This window comes from Mesoplodon bidens (genome assembly GCF_964165515.1).
Source record: "Mesoplodon bidens genome assembly, chromosome: 1".
Taxonomy (NCBI): domain Eukaryota; kingdom Metazoa; phylum Chordata; class Mammalia; order Artiodactyla; family Ziphiidae; genus Mesoplodon; species Mesoplodon bidens.
In genome coordinates this window covers 143759174-143773972 of record NC_138176.1, presented here as the reverse complement: position 1 = coordinate 143773972, position 14799 = coordinate 143759174, and the positions used below count along the sequence as shown (strand labels likewise).

The following is a 14799-nucleotide window of genomic DNA, read 5'->3' as shown; positions in this document are numbered from 1 at the left end:
CTAGGCGCTGATGGGAAGGCGGAGCGGCCTGTGGGTGCTGCGCATGCGCGCTGGTGCTGCGCATGCGCGTGCCTCCGGCTCGCCGGGGTGAGCTGCCTAGAGGTCTTTGTGAGTTGCGCGAGACCGGAAGCCTTTACTTACCGTGAGTCTCAAGTTGTTGGGTCATCACCTCGACGGTGTTCGTTTTTCATCTCTCAGAGGTTGAATGGGGTAGATTCTTTGGGTTTATGAAATTTAGCATGTAGGACTACAGTGCTCATACATAAACATAACTTTAGTTGCTGCTTATAATAGAAATATGAATTCATGTCTCTCTACCCCAAGCTATTGAATGTCTACTTTGCAAGCACAATGACAACTAAGCGCCTTTTTTTTTTTTTTTTTTTGCGGTACGCAGGCCTCTCACTGCCGCGGCCTCTCCCGTTGCGGAGCACAGGCTCCGGACGCGCAGGCTCAGCGGCCATGGCTCACGGGCCTAGCCGCTCCGCGGCATGTGGGATCCCCCCGGACCGGGGCACGAGCCCATGTTCCCTGCATCGGCAGGCGGACTCTCAACCACTGCGCCACCAGGGAAGACTTAGCGCTTTTTATCAATAAGCTCATCAAAGTTAAATTTAACATGCTGCAGAAAGGCAAATCTTGGAGTGGCTCAGTAAACATAAACTCTAGAAGGAAATTCTGATGAGATACGAACTTGTGCTGGGATTCTAGGAAAGGGGTAAAGGAAGCAGCATCTGCTTTGAACTGAGTATCATAGATCTTTGTTCATGAGGTGGATGGAAGGAAGCAGGGCCGGGGAAGTTATTGTTAAGAAAGCAGCAGTCACTCAAAGGAAGGGTCGTGTGGCCTCACTAGGTCCCATTAGAAACACTGTTTAGAGTTCTGTTAGGAACTCAGTCTGACTACCAGCATGGGGTGACAGGCAGACTCAAGTTTCCTTGGACACTACAAAGTTAAGATAAATGTGTAATGCTATGATCCCAAATTCCTTATCTGAAGTTCTGCACCTGGGTTGTAAATCCATCCTGCTTCTCTGGAGCAAATGAACCCCCCTGGCTCACATTTTTTAGGCAAGAGTAGAATGTTCCATTCTCAGATAAAACTTCAAACAGCAAAATTTCTCACAAACTGGTACTAGGGGACAGAGTTTTTTGGCACTATAGCTTTGAGTTAGTTTACAAAGACAGTTTTAAATACCACCCCAGTACTATAATTTATCATCTAACAAAAATCTAGTGTGCATCTACTGTAGTAAAAAAGACCTACAAATAATAAAAAGAGCCTTGCAGGGAATATTATTGGAGCATAGAGGGATATTTATGAAATGTATTCTTTCTCAATGGTTTTACTTCTTCATGTGTTTCTGACACTAGAAAAATAAGTTCTGTCCTTGCTGTAAGTGCTGATAATGGTTAATTCTGCTTTGATTGCACTGTTTCATGTCCTGTCTTCCTTTTCTCCCAAGTCGGTGTTTCTCACCTCTTGCAGCCCATATGCCATGCTTTGTATAAGATTAAAGCAAGAAATTACTGCCATCAAAAGCAAAATATTTAATACTAAACAGAAAAAAATTGTTTTTGACAGGACAGGGACAAGTATGCTGAGTCACTCATTTTTCCATTCAATAAATATTTACTGATTATGTGTCAGACACCAACATGAGGAAAACAGACACACAGTCTGCTGTCAGTGAACTAAGAGTCTTGTGGGGATACAGACATTACCCAGCAAATCCTAATAAAGGTAAGTAGTCTCAGTCATGAGACTCTAATTGAGATATTCCTTTATGTTTGGGGATGACCTGAGCATAGAAAGAACCTACGTCTTGTCCTCCAGATAAAGCCCCAAGGAATGATAAGATTAACAGAAAGATCCCCTGAACCAAGGTTTTAGATGAAGAGTTTGGTAGGAAAATTTTAACAGGCTATCACCCAGGGAAGGTGACAGATTTACAGCGGCATAAGAGCAGTACAGTAGAAGTAGCTAGATAGGTGACAGGAAAATATGCCTGATGACAGCCCTGGTCTACTACAGGTCACAAAGAGAAGCATCAAACAGCAGTCATACCCTGTCATCCTGATAGCTGGCACAGAGCTGAAGTTAGCTGATACAGAGCCTGAAATAGTGCTTCAGTCAACATGTATCATGCAAATGGAGGCCGATGGACAAAAGATGTTTCAGCAGACACCAATGGGGATATATACTGAAGACCAAAATGCAGAGGAAGAAATACCTATCCATTAAGTGGATGTCAGAGAAGAGAAAATGGCCCCAGAACAGATGCCTCCACCGATGTAGATGCCAGTAGCCTCCCCACCTTAAATGCCATCCTAAGTCAAAGGTGGGGAAGAGGGATAGAAATGACAGAATTTACATTTGAAATGACTAAGGAAACACTAAAACAATTAAATGAACCTGAAAGATAACTGTTTTAAGTTTCCTGCTCTCATGAGAATGGGGCTTGAGGAAGAGATTTAAGTAAAAGTTACATTAAAGCTGTAATTATATAGAGATATTACAGAAAAATAAGAAATGACACATTGGAATTTATGGCCTATGCAATTTCTATATGCTACAAAAGGTTTTAGCAGGGTATACCATGATCAGATTTGTATGTAAAACAAAAATTACCCTGTATGCCTGTAAAGAATAGATTGAAGTTGGGTCAGGAGTAGATCAGGGAAAGCTGGATTTTGCCAGAATGAATACAGAGGGGGATACTGTAAGCCCAGGAAATAGTTTGCACAAAGGTATGCAGGCAGGAAAGTAAAAGGCATATATATGGAATTCTGAATGACTACCAAGTGGCTCAGATAGGATGTATTTCAAAAACTAGAGAAAATGAATCTGGAAGGCTATGCATACAAGTTGGACTTTATATTTTAAGCAGTGGGGAACCACTTAAGCTTTATGCATGTAGTAAGAGAGTAGCAGATGTGTTTTAGGAAGAAGGAAGTAGAATGGGTGGGGATTGTATGATAGCAGCAAAAATCCAGACACAAAAAGACTCTAGGCTCATTTTGTATTTTCCCTGCCCCAGCCATAGTACTAGGCATTTCACTAATCGCTGAGAGTTTTTGGTTTTGCTTTGTTTTATTTTGTTTTTTATCAAGAATGTTAGGTTTTAACAAACACTTCCTGCATCTATTGAAATGATGGTGTGGTTTTCCATTTTAATCTGTTGGTGAATTATGGTGATTGATTTTTTTTTTTTTTTTTTTTTTTTGCGGTACGCAGGCCTCTCACTGTTGTGGCCTCTCCCGTTTCAGAGCACAGGCTCCGGACTCACAGGCTCAGCGGCCATGGCTCACGGGCCTAGCCGCTCTGCGGCATGTGGGATCTTACCGGACCGGGGCACAAACCCGTGTCCCCTGCATCGGCAGGCGGACTCTCAACCACTGTGCCACCAGGGAAGCCCGTGATTGATTTTTGAATATTAAATATACCTTGCATTGCTGAGATAAAGCTGACTTGGGCATGGTTTTTCTTGTCATGTTCACAGACTTTCAGTCAGAAGCACCTAAACATTTGCCTGGATAGTTTTTGACAAATGACTCTTTTCCCAAGAGTGGCTTTAGTACTAGGCAAGAGTTCTGAATTAGACAAAATAAAACAAGCCTTTCAGTGGCTTCTTCCAAGGTTCTTCTGTCTTAGAGAGGTAAAATAATAATGGCTGTTTTGGGGAATGAGGGTTTGAAAGTGCTCCAGCCCAGTTTTTCTCCCTCTAGTACTTAGAATGTAAACTTGTTTTTGTTTTTGTTTTTCCCAAGGCTACCGTAGTTCTGGGAGCAGGGGATGGGATACGGGTAAGTTAAAACAAACAAAACTGACTGTTCATACTGATAGTCCTCCAACTTTCATGAAAAAGCCTCCCAGGTTGCTGAAAGACTTTCAGTAGTCTTCACAGGTTTCAGAAATGTAGATTTTTATAGTTTGTCAGTTTTCTTTTTGTTTTTATGGGGGGATAAATTTTTGGATATCCTTACCCTGCCATTTTTGCTGAAGTCCTCAATTGATTACTTTTTGAGTAAGCGTTGACGTTTGTCTTTCAAGGATTTTTAAAATTTATGTTGCCAAAATTATTGGCATAACACTGTAACATTCCATTGTTATCTGTGCAATCCTTAGTGATTTCACCGCTCTCATTTCTGATATTGGTAAATTGTATCTTCATTTTTTTTCTCCCTAATCACCGTGGTAAGATGTTTATTAATTTAATTGAGCTCTTCAAAGAACCAAATTTTGGATTGATTGAGTTTTGCATTGCTTTTTGTTTTCCATTTCATTGATATCTACTCCAATCTTTACAATTTCCCAAGGTCTGCTTACTTTGGGTTGAATTTTCACTTCTTTTTCTAGTTTCTTAAGTGGAAGCTAAGATTATTGTTTTGCAACCTTTGTTATTTTCTCACATATACCTGTAGTGCTGTATATTTCCCCTCTTAGAACTGCTTTAGTGGCATCCCACAAATTTTTATATCTTGTTTTTTCATTTTCATTCAGCAGAAAATTCTTTCTAATTTCGTTCTTGATTTCTTTTTGACCCACAGGTTATTTAGAAGTGTATTCTTAGTTTCCAAATATTAGTTTCCAAAGCTATCCAGATAGCTTTCTGTTTTTTATTTTACTTCATTTTTCTTCAAAGAACATCCTTTGTATGACTTAATTCTTTTAAAATATATTAGGATTTTTTGTGGCCCAGAATATGGTATATTTTCAAGTTCATTAGAAAAAAAAATGTGAATTCTATTTTGGGGTGGATTACCCTGTTAGGTAAATTAGGTAAAGTTGGTTGATAGTGTTCAAATTTCCTATATCTTTACTGATTTTATGTTACTAATTTTATGAATTAATGAGAGAGTAGTGTTGAAATTACAGACATTTGTGTATTTTTTGTTTCCATTTTATCAGTGTTTGGTTCATGTCTTCTGATGCTCTGTTATTAGGTATATAAACATTTAGGTTTATTATGTACTCTTGATGAATTAAATACTTTATCATTATGAAAGGATCTTCTTTATCTGGAGTAATATTCTTTGTTCTGTAATCTTTTTTGTCTGATATCATCATTCCAACATTTTTTTGATTAGTGTTTGAATGGAATGTATTTTCCGTTCTTTTAACTTATTCACATCTTTATGTTTAAAGTTTAAAAAAAACAGATTTATTGAGGTATGATTGATATACAAAAACTGCACATATTTAAGGTGTATGAGTTGATGAATTTGGGCATATGCATACACCTGTGAAATCATCATCATAATCTAGGAAATAAACATACCCATCACCTCCAAAAATGTTCATATGTCTCCCTCTTGCCTTTAGTTAACATGAGATCTACCCTCTTAACTAAAATTTTAAGAGTGCAGTACAGTATTGTTAATGTAATAGGCACTATGTTACACAGCAAATCTCTAGAACTTGTTCATCTTACATAACCGAAACTTTATATACATTGAACAACAAATTCTATTTTCTCCTGCCCCTAGCTTCTGGCAACCAACAATCTATTCTCTGCTTCTATGAGTTTGGCTATTTTAGATACCTCATATACGTAGAATCATGCATTATTTGTCCTTCTATGACTGGCTTAATCACAGCATAATGTACTTCTAGTTCATCCATGTTGTCTCATATGGCAGAATTTCCTTCATTTTAAGGCTCAGTGATATTTCATTGTATGTGTATATCACATTTTATTTTTTATCCATTCATCTGTTGATGGACATTCGGATTGTTTCCATAGTTTGAATATTGTGAATAATGCTGTAGTGAACATGGGAGTGAAGGTATCTCTTGGAGATCTTCATTTCAGTTCTTTTGGATATATACCCAAAAGTGAAATTGCTGTATCATATGGTAGTTCTGTTTAAATTTTTGAGGACTCTGTTTTCCGTAGTGGCTACCAGCAATGTCCAAGGGTTCCAATTTCTCTATATCCTCACCAATATTTGTTATCTTCTTTGTGGGGGTCGAGGGGCTAATAGCCATCCTAACTGGTGTGGCAGGATAGCCACTTTGGTTTTGATATGCATGTCCCTCATAATTAGTGATATTGAGCACCTTTTCATTTTGGTCATTTTTATGTCTTCTTTGGAGAAATATCTATTCAACTCCTTTGCCAATTATTTGAGTCATTTGTCATTTTGCTATTGAGTTGTAGGAGTTCCTTATATATTTTGGATATTAGCCCCTTACCAGATATGTGGTCTGCAAATATTTTCCCCCATTCTGTAGGTTGTCTTTTCATTCTGTTTATTGTCTCCTTTGCTGTGCAGAAGGTTTTTGATTTGATGTAGTGTTGCTTGTTTATTTTTGCTTTGCTGCCTGTGCTTTTGTTGTTATCTTCAAGAAATCATGGCCAAACCAATTTCAGGAGTCTTTTCCCCCATGTTTTCTTCTAGGAGCTTTACAATTCAGGTCTTATGTTTAAGTCTTCAATCTTTTTTGAATTGATTTTTGTATCCATTTCATAATTTTAGGTGTGGATATCCAGCTTTCTAAGCACCATTTGTTGAAAAGACAGTTCTTTCTCCATTGTGTACTCTTGGCTCCCTTGTCAAAGATCAGATGACCACTTATACTTGGGTTTATTTTGGGGTTCTCTGTTCTGTTCCATTGGCCTATATGTCTATCTTTATGCCAGTTCCATACTGTTTTAATTACTATAGTTTCACATTATATTTTGATATTGGGAGGTGTGATGCCTCCAGCTTTGTTATTCTTCCTTAAGATTGCTTTTATTCTTTGGGGTCTTTCTGGCTTAATATCACTTATAGGATTTTATTTTCTATTTTTGTAAAAAATACCATTGGGATAACATTGAATCTGTAGATTGCTTTGGGTAGTATGGACATTTTAACAATATTAAGTCTTCCAATCCATTAACGTGGGATGTCTTTCCACTTATTTATGTGTTCTTTAATTCCTTTCATCTGTTTTTTTTTTTTTTTTTTGCGGTACATGGGCCTCTCACCATTGTGGCCTCTCCTGTTGCAGAGCACAGGCTCCGGATGCATAGGCCCAGCGGCCATGGCTCCTGGGCCCAGCCGCTCTGCGGCATGTGGGATCCTCCCGGACCGGGGCACAAACCTGTGTCCCCTGAATCGGCAGGCGGACTCTCAACCACTGCGCCACCAGGGAAACCCTTCATCTGTTTTTTGTAGTTTTCGGTCTTTCATCTGCTTGATTAAGTTTCTTCCTAATTACTTTATTGTTTTTGGTACTATTGTGAATGGGACTGTTTTCTTAATTTCCCTATACGGATAGCTCTTTGTTAGTGTAGAGAAACGAAACTGATTTTTACCTGTTCATTGTATACCCTGCAACTTTACTGAATTCATTTATTAGTCCTAACAGTTTGTTTGTGGAGTCTTTAGAGTTTTCTGCATATAGGATTAGGTCATCTACAAACAGAGATAATTTACTTCTTTCTTTACATTCTGGGTGCCCTTTATTTCTTTTTCTTGCCTAATTGCTCTCACTAGGACTTCTAATATTACATTTAAAAGTGGCAAGAGTAGGCATCCTTGCCTTGTTTCTGATCTTAGAAGAAAAGCTTTTGGCTTTTCACCATTTACTATGATGTTAGCTTTGGGCTTACTATATATGGTCTTTGTCATATTGAGGTAAATAACTTCTATACCTTGTTTGTTGAGAATTATTTTCACAAAGGTGTGTTGAATTTTGTTAAATGCTTTTTCTGTATCTATGATGATAATCGTGATTTTTGTCCTGTATTCTGTTAATGTGGTATATTATGTTAATTGATTGGAATATGTTGCACTATTCTTTTTTTTAACATCTTTATTGGAGTATTATTGCTTTACAATGGTGTGTTAGTTTCTGCTTTATAACGAAGTGAATCAGCTATACATATACATATATCCCCGTATCTCCTCCCTCTTGCATCTCCCTCCCACCTTCCCTATCCCACCCCCCTAGGTGGTCACAAAGCACTGAGCTGTGTTGCACCATTCTTGAATCTCAGGGGTAAATCCCACTTTGTCATAATGTACGGTTTCTTAACATGCTGTTGGATTCAGCTTGCTAGTACTTTGTTGAGGATTTTTGCATTTAGTTCATCAGGGGTATTGGCCTGTAGTTTTCTATTTTTCTCTTTTGATTATTTGTCTCTAATATTTATTATTTCCATTCTTCTAATAACTTTGGGTTTGGTTTCTTTTTCTTTTTCTAGCTCTTTGAGGTGTAAAGTTATTTTGAGCTCTTTTCTTATTTTCTAATGTGGGCATTTATCACTATAAACTTCCTTCTTAGAACTGCTTTTGTTCCATCCTTGTTTGATTTATTTGTTATTCAAGAGAGTGTTATTTAATTTCAACATATTTGTGAATTTTCCTTCTTCTGTGATTTCTAGTTTTATTCCATTGTGGTCAGAAAAGATATTTGATGTGATTTCAGTCTTCTTAAATTTGTTAAGACATGTTTTGTGACCTAATAAAATACAGGGTATTTTCCATCTCAAACACTGTAGTTTTCATCTCTAAAAATTTGATGGGAGTTTTTTTTTTATTGTCCATGTTTCTACTTAATATATTCAATCTTTTCTTTAGCTTCTTGAACATATAGAATATAGTTAAGATAATTTTTTAAGGTCCTTGTCTACTAAGTTTATTATTTGTGTTATTTCTAGTTCTCTTTCAATTGATTGATTGATATGTTTTATTCTAATTGTGGGAACAGGAACTATGTGTGTCTCTATGAGTGCCTCTGACACTGTTTCCTCTAATCTTTTCAGGTGGTTCTCTCAGCCTCAGATAGTTTCACAGCTAACTGTGTTTGCTGATCAGTACTCAACTGAATACTCCAGGGGAACACTCTTCAGATCTTTAGAGTTCTCTCTGTGCGCATCTTGCTTCTCTGTAGTACTCTGCCTTGCAAACTCTAGCTACCATGGCTTCCCTGGATTCTCATCTCTCAACACAGAGACACCATGGGTCTCTGCCTGCATTTCCTTTCCCTATGCTACAGTGTGGAAATTTTCTCTAGACATTAACCTGGGACAATTGTAGGGCTCACTTTTTTTGTTTCTCATCACTCAGGGATACCGGTCCTTCATTGCCTGATGTTTTGTGTCTTGAGAGATGTTGTTTCATTCATTTTTTTTTTTGCGGTACGCGGGCCTCTCACTGTTGCAGCCTCTCCCGTTGCAGAGCACAGGCTCCGGATGTGCAGGCTCAGCGGCCATAGCTTACGGGCCCAGCTGCTCCGCGGCATGTGGGATCTTCCCAGACCGGGACACAAGCCCGTGTCCCCTTCATCGGCAGGCGGACTCTCAACCACTGCGCCACCAGGGAAGCCCTTTCATTCATATTTTGTCCAACTTTTTAGTTGTTTAAGTCAGAAGGTTGAATCAGATCCCTCTGACTCCATCTCAGCTGGATTTAAAGAATGGCTGGCTCCTCAAAACACAATTTAATGAATTCTTATTACCCAAATTCTGTCTAATTCTGAAAAGTAAGTTGCTGTGGCCAGTGAAAAAGCAATAAATTTTCTTCTGCCTGTTGTTACAACCTATTTGCTTCCTTTAAAAGTGACTATTAAACTTTCAGAGACTTCATTGAAAAATCATTATCAAGAATTACATATTGCCATGTCAAGCATAAAACCTGATAGAAAAAAAAATGTTATGTTCATGGAATCAAGTTCAAATTTCTCAGAAAATAAAAATAAAAAGATTTTATTTAGAAGTTTTATACCAGTTAAAAGTTAATATCTTTCTTAATACTTTATATTTCGTTTTTTTATCTGACTTTTGTAATATGAAGAAATTAATAAAATTTTCCACTAGCCTGAAATAGATACCCTCACAACTCCTTTAGTTTACTTCAGTGTGCTGTACATATTTGATCTTTCTCTGTGTGTCCCATTATATGAAAATGTTTGTAACCCCTCACATGAAAAGTGAGTCTAAATCTTGAAGACCCTTTGCTATAAGTAGCAACTGTAGAGGTGGGGATGGGTGTGAGTGAGCTCATGACTATTGGTAGGGGACACCCAGAAAGTTTGTGTGTGTGCATAAATGTGTGTTTTAGTTTTCCTTGTTCAGAAGTTATAATAAAAACAAAAGGAAGGTCAGATTTGATTTAGAAAGATTATTTTATAGTCATCATTGCATTACTAGACATCTTGTAGCATACTGATTGCAAAAATGGCTTCAATCCTCTATCTCTCCTTAGATCCACACTCCATCTATTATGACTGTGCTTGGCGGTGGCTTATTTTACATGATTGTTATAGCAATTGCTAACTGATACACATCTGTTGTAATGCATTGGAGAAAGAATTCAATAATATGAGGATCCTTCCACACTCAAACGTGTTGGCAAAGCTCTCACAGATGTTGGATATATCTGCTGAGGTGGGCTTCTTGACTCCCAAGCAAAGATGTTGCCTTAACTTTTGCACCATGCAGGAGTGAATGTTTGTCAGATCAGGTACCTTGGCTCATGACTCTGGTCTCCATGGGCAAGGCAGGCAGTGAAAGCTGCCTTAAAATTTCATAAGCTTTCATTCATAATTTTATCCAGATATTTGAATATACGATAAAATGAGGCAAAGCATTCCCAGGGCAAAGTGGAAAATGCTCCTATCACCCATTTTTAAAAGGAAATATGATACATAGTCTGAGAAGGCAAATGGGGGATTTAGATTTTTAATATAAGTGGGGTTTTGAGTCAGTCATTTGGTTGTAAAGAGAGACTGGGAAACTTGACTTGAAACTACCTTTGCAGAGCAGGCTCTTTATTTTAAATTAGATTTTAGGTTTATGTAGGGTTGTTTGGGGTTTGATATACTTAGAGGAGGGGTTAAAGTCACCATGCATAGGACTAACCTTAACTAGAGGTCCCCCAACCTCCAAACACTGAGGTAGAATAAGAGAATACTCTTATAATAAGAATAAAAGGGGTTGGGCAATTGAGTAAATGAGAAATGCACAGTGGTCCTCACACTTAGGAATGAGGGGACAACCTCCTGATAATTGTTAAGGGTGAAACAATAGTCTGTGTGTAAAAGGTAGAATGCTAGAATGGATGATTACTGATTTAAGTGTTTCATTGAAATCAAATTCTCAAGATCTGCCTACTATGGTTTATATCTTATCATATCTGCTTTTATTATAGAAAGTTTCATTCTGGGCCATATTGTCATCTATCTGCAAGCCATCACAATTAAGTTTCTGCTCCTTAAAATTAAAACAAGAACTTTTGTTTTCAAAACCCACAAAAAGTAAGTAAAATTTAAGAAATTTATGTCAGCTCTGAGATTTTCAGAAGATTTCTTTAGATAAGAATCATAAAAATGCAGATGGTAAGAATATATAATTAGATTTAGGGAATTTCAATTTTAATAACATAGACTAAAGCACTGTCTCTTGTCTATAATTTAATAAGGAAAATTTTCCTGGGATCATAAACTATGAAATTATAACCTCAGAGGCTTCTCAATGACAACTAACACTAAGATTAAATAAGAGCTTTAAAATTAAACATCACAGCATCATTTTATTGAAGATTATATCTTTGTAAATAGTAGCTATAAAACTAAATCAATGGATTATGAAATTTTTACCACTAGAAGTTAAGGAGAAGAGTTTATGGGCAAGCTGAATCAATAATTTAAGATTGTAGACTAAAGAAATTAGTGGCAATATTTTCTAGCTGATAAAACTATTTGTACCATATAATGAAATGCTAAATCTTCATACAGAAGTTTTCAAATGACATGTAAACTTATGTAATAATTAAAGTAAGTCCTAAATAATCTCCATGAGGATAGGGACCTTGTAGGTTTTGTCCACAGCTGTGGACTCAGCACCCAGCCTAGCACCTGGCCCATAGCGAATGTGTGATGTTCACCGTGTTGTACTGAATATTTCAATTTTTTTGTTTGTTTGTTTGTTTTGTGGTACGCGGGCCTCTCACTGTTGTGGCCTTTCCCGTTGCGGAGCACAGGCTCCGGACGCGCAGGCTCAGCGGCCATGGCTCACAGGCCCAGTCGTTCCGCGGCATGTGGGATCTTCCCGGACCGGGGCATGAACCCATGTTCCCTGCATCTGCAGGCGGACTCTCAACCACTGCGCCACCAGGGAAGCCCTGAATATTTCAATTTAAAGTTGGAGCTGCTATGCTACACTTAGACACAAGAGGGCATGATGGAACCTGGTATAGGACAGGCTGTGCTGATTTTCTTATAAACTGTGGTTTTTGATTTTTCCAGTTGTTCTTTATGAATAGCAGGTCACTCTGGCTGACCTTCTATAGCATAGCAGTAACATATAGTAAGGACTATTAAAAAGCTGAAATTTACTGAAATTTATATTTACTCCTATATAAAACTTAATAACTACTTTCATTTATAATATTTAAGAGATTTACTAGAGAACTGAAAAAGAAAAACACAAAATAGAGTGATGTAAAATTTTAGGATTTTTTTAAAATAGCAACTCTTCCTTGCAAACTGGAACTCTATCTCAGATCACTGCCATAGAAACCGGGCTTTTATTTGGATAGCATATTCTTTACATTGCATTTTTGCCCATTTTTGTGAGTAGTGAACTGAAGCAAATTAGTAAAAGAAAATTAACCTTGATGAAGAAAATGTATTCTTCAGCATATAAAATAGTGATGGTAAGCAAGGGGTGGAATTGGAACAGTAGCCCCCAATATTTTATATGTTGGGGAGATGGAGGGACGTTTATTGAACATCCTGGATGCTTGGCAGGTGGCTGTGCTGGTTCTATAAAGATCCAAGGCACAGACACTTCCTGACAGTTGTATATTATAATTGTATAGCCATTATAGATCACTCTTATCCCCCTGTTTTCCAGCTCTCCCCCCATGGGCTTGCACTGCCCTCATAAAAAAATAAAGAGCCTAATAGATAGCCAAAAAAAAAAAATCACTTGTCTATAACGAATTCCCTATATATTTATCTTACTTGGCAATGGTCACCATGCCAACGTGGCTAAAATTGATAGGCATTCTTCATCTTCTTATTTGATCTCTGGGAAGCACTTAGTACCATTGGCCTCTCTTCCGTCTTAAAATATTGCTCTCTCCTCTTTTCTTTTTACTTTCATGGACTTCCCTTTTCAGTCTGTCAAATGGGCTTCTCTTTCCAAGATTCCCTCTTTGACCCTCTCTGTAATCACACTGTGTCTGGACACTTTTGCTCTGTGACTTCACTTATATTGTCCCAAACTTATATAACTCTAGCTTAGCTCTCAGTCTTGAGCTCTAGACCCCTATGAATCTGAGCTCTGGGCTTTCCAACTAGAAATTCAAGTGTGTTCAAAGATATAGCTTCACTCCCTACCCCAAACCTGTTTCTCTCTCATTGCTTCGTCCATGAATGACAATACCATCCAGACAGTGGTCTAAGCCAGGTGTCTAAGCAATCCTTTAGAGTTCTCCTTCTTTCTCAGCTTCCACAGCTAATTAGATCCTCTGGGAGACACTATTGGTTGTCTCTCCAACAGCCAATTCCAACCTTCTCTTCACTGTTATTAGAACCTACCTCCCACTATAGAGGCTGAAAGAGCCAGATTTTGTTCTCTCAACTTTCCTTGCATTGAAGGCATGAGCATTTGGCCCAATCTGATTAATGGGATTCTAGGAAAGATTTTCCTCTCTGATTAAAAAACAAAGAGATGCCTGTACAATGGAGGTCTCCCCTTCTTTCCTGTTGTGGGCATTGCTGTTTGAGGATCCAATGCTCAAGGCTGCTGCTTGAGACCATGAAAAAGAGAAAAACTATGTGGAGAAGTCAACCTGGAGTTCTGACGGGCATGTGGCAACTGTGCCTGACTCCGTTCTTCTTATGTAAGAAAGTGACTCCCAATTACTTTCGTACTTACACTTGAAATTTTCTGATTTAATGTTGTAAAGATACAGCTTGAAGGCCAATTGATTTTAGCTCCTAAATATCTCTTGAATCTGCCTCCTTCTTTCAGTCCCTTGGTTAACCCCTCTGTTGGGCCTTTTTCATTCTTGCGGGGATTGCTGCAACAACAGCCTGACTGATGTAACTTCTTCCACTCTTGTTTCTTCTTCTCCAGGACCACTTTCCCTCTGATATCAGAGGGATTTTCATTTCAAACTTCAAGTCAAATCACACCTCTTCCCTTGTTACAAAATTTTCAGTGGTTCCTCTTCAATAGTAGTTAAGTGATCAGACAGTTCCTAAGCCTCAGCTACTACTTCAGCTGCTAGATCGACTTCCCGCATTTCCATAAATGTGGTTGGTAAGGAAACAGTGTGCTTAAGTGGACTGAGGTGTTTATCACTCATGAGACATCAGGCAGCACGAGCTTCCCCTTTGCTCTCCCCTCGTGTCATGGGGGTGATGCAGAGTGGATCCTGGTAGACCTTGCAAACATACTGGATGTAGGTCACAGCTGAGCTTAGGAAACCAGTTTTTTTTTCCAAGATTTATTTATTTATTTATTTTTGGCCTCATCGTTGCAGCATGTGGGTCTTAGTTGCAGCGCGTGGGCTCTTCATTGTGGTTAGTGGGCTTCTCTCTCTAGTTGTGGCATGTGGGCTTCTCTCTCTAGTTGTGGCGTGCGGGCTCCAGGGCGCATGGGCTCTGTAGTTGTGGCGTGTGGGTTCCAGAGTGTGTAGGCTCTGTAGTTTGTAGCACACAGCCTCTCTAGTTGAGGCGTGAGAGCTCAGTAGTTGTGGCGCGCCGGCTTAGTTGCCCCGCGGTATGTGAGACATTGATTCCCTGACCAGGAATCGAACCCACGTCCCCTGCATTGTAAGGCAGAGTCTTTAC

General features: G+C 38.5%; 1 protein-coding gene across 6 annotated transcripts in view; it reads left to right on the top strand.

Moving 5' to 3' along the window:
* The first annotated feature begins 90 nt into the window (after positions 1 to 90).
* LOC308621155 (uncharacterized protein) overlaps positions 91 to 14799 on the top strand; it is a 29434-nt gene continuing 14725 nt past the window's right edge. The window contains exons 1-4 of one of the 6 annotated variants that reach the window (XR_014016416.1): positions 96 to 142; positions 3771 to 3806; positions 10200 to 10381; positions 11145 to 11250. Coding sequence is in view for 1 of the 6 variants with exons in the window: in XM_081241381.1 (XP_081097507.1) it covers positions 1659 to 1743; positions 3771 to 3806; positions 11145 to 11250 (227 nt within the window). In the remaining 5 variants the exon portion in view is untranslated. Of the gene's footprint in view, positions 201 to 1584; positions 1744 to 3770; positions 3807 to 10199; positions 10382 to 11144; positions 11251 to 14799 lie in introns of those variants that run through there. The other 5 variants (XM_081241381.1, XR_014016415.1, XR_014016417.1 and 2 more) reach the window with 5 other exon arrangements.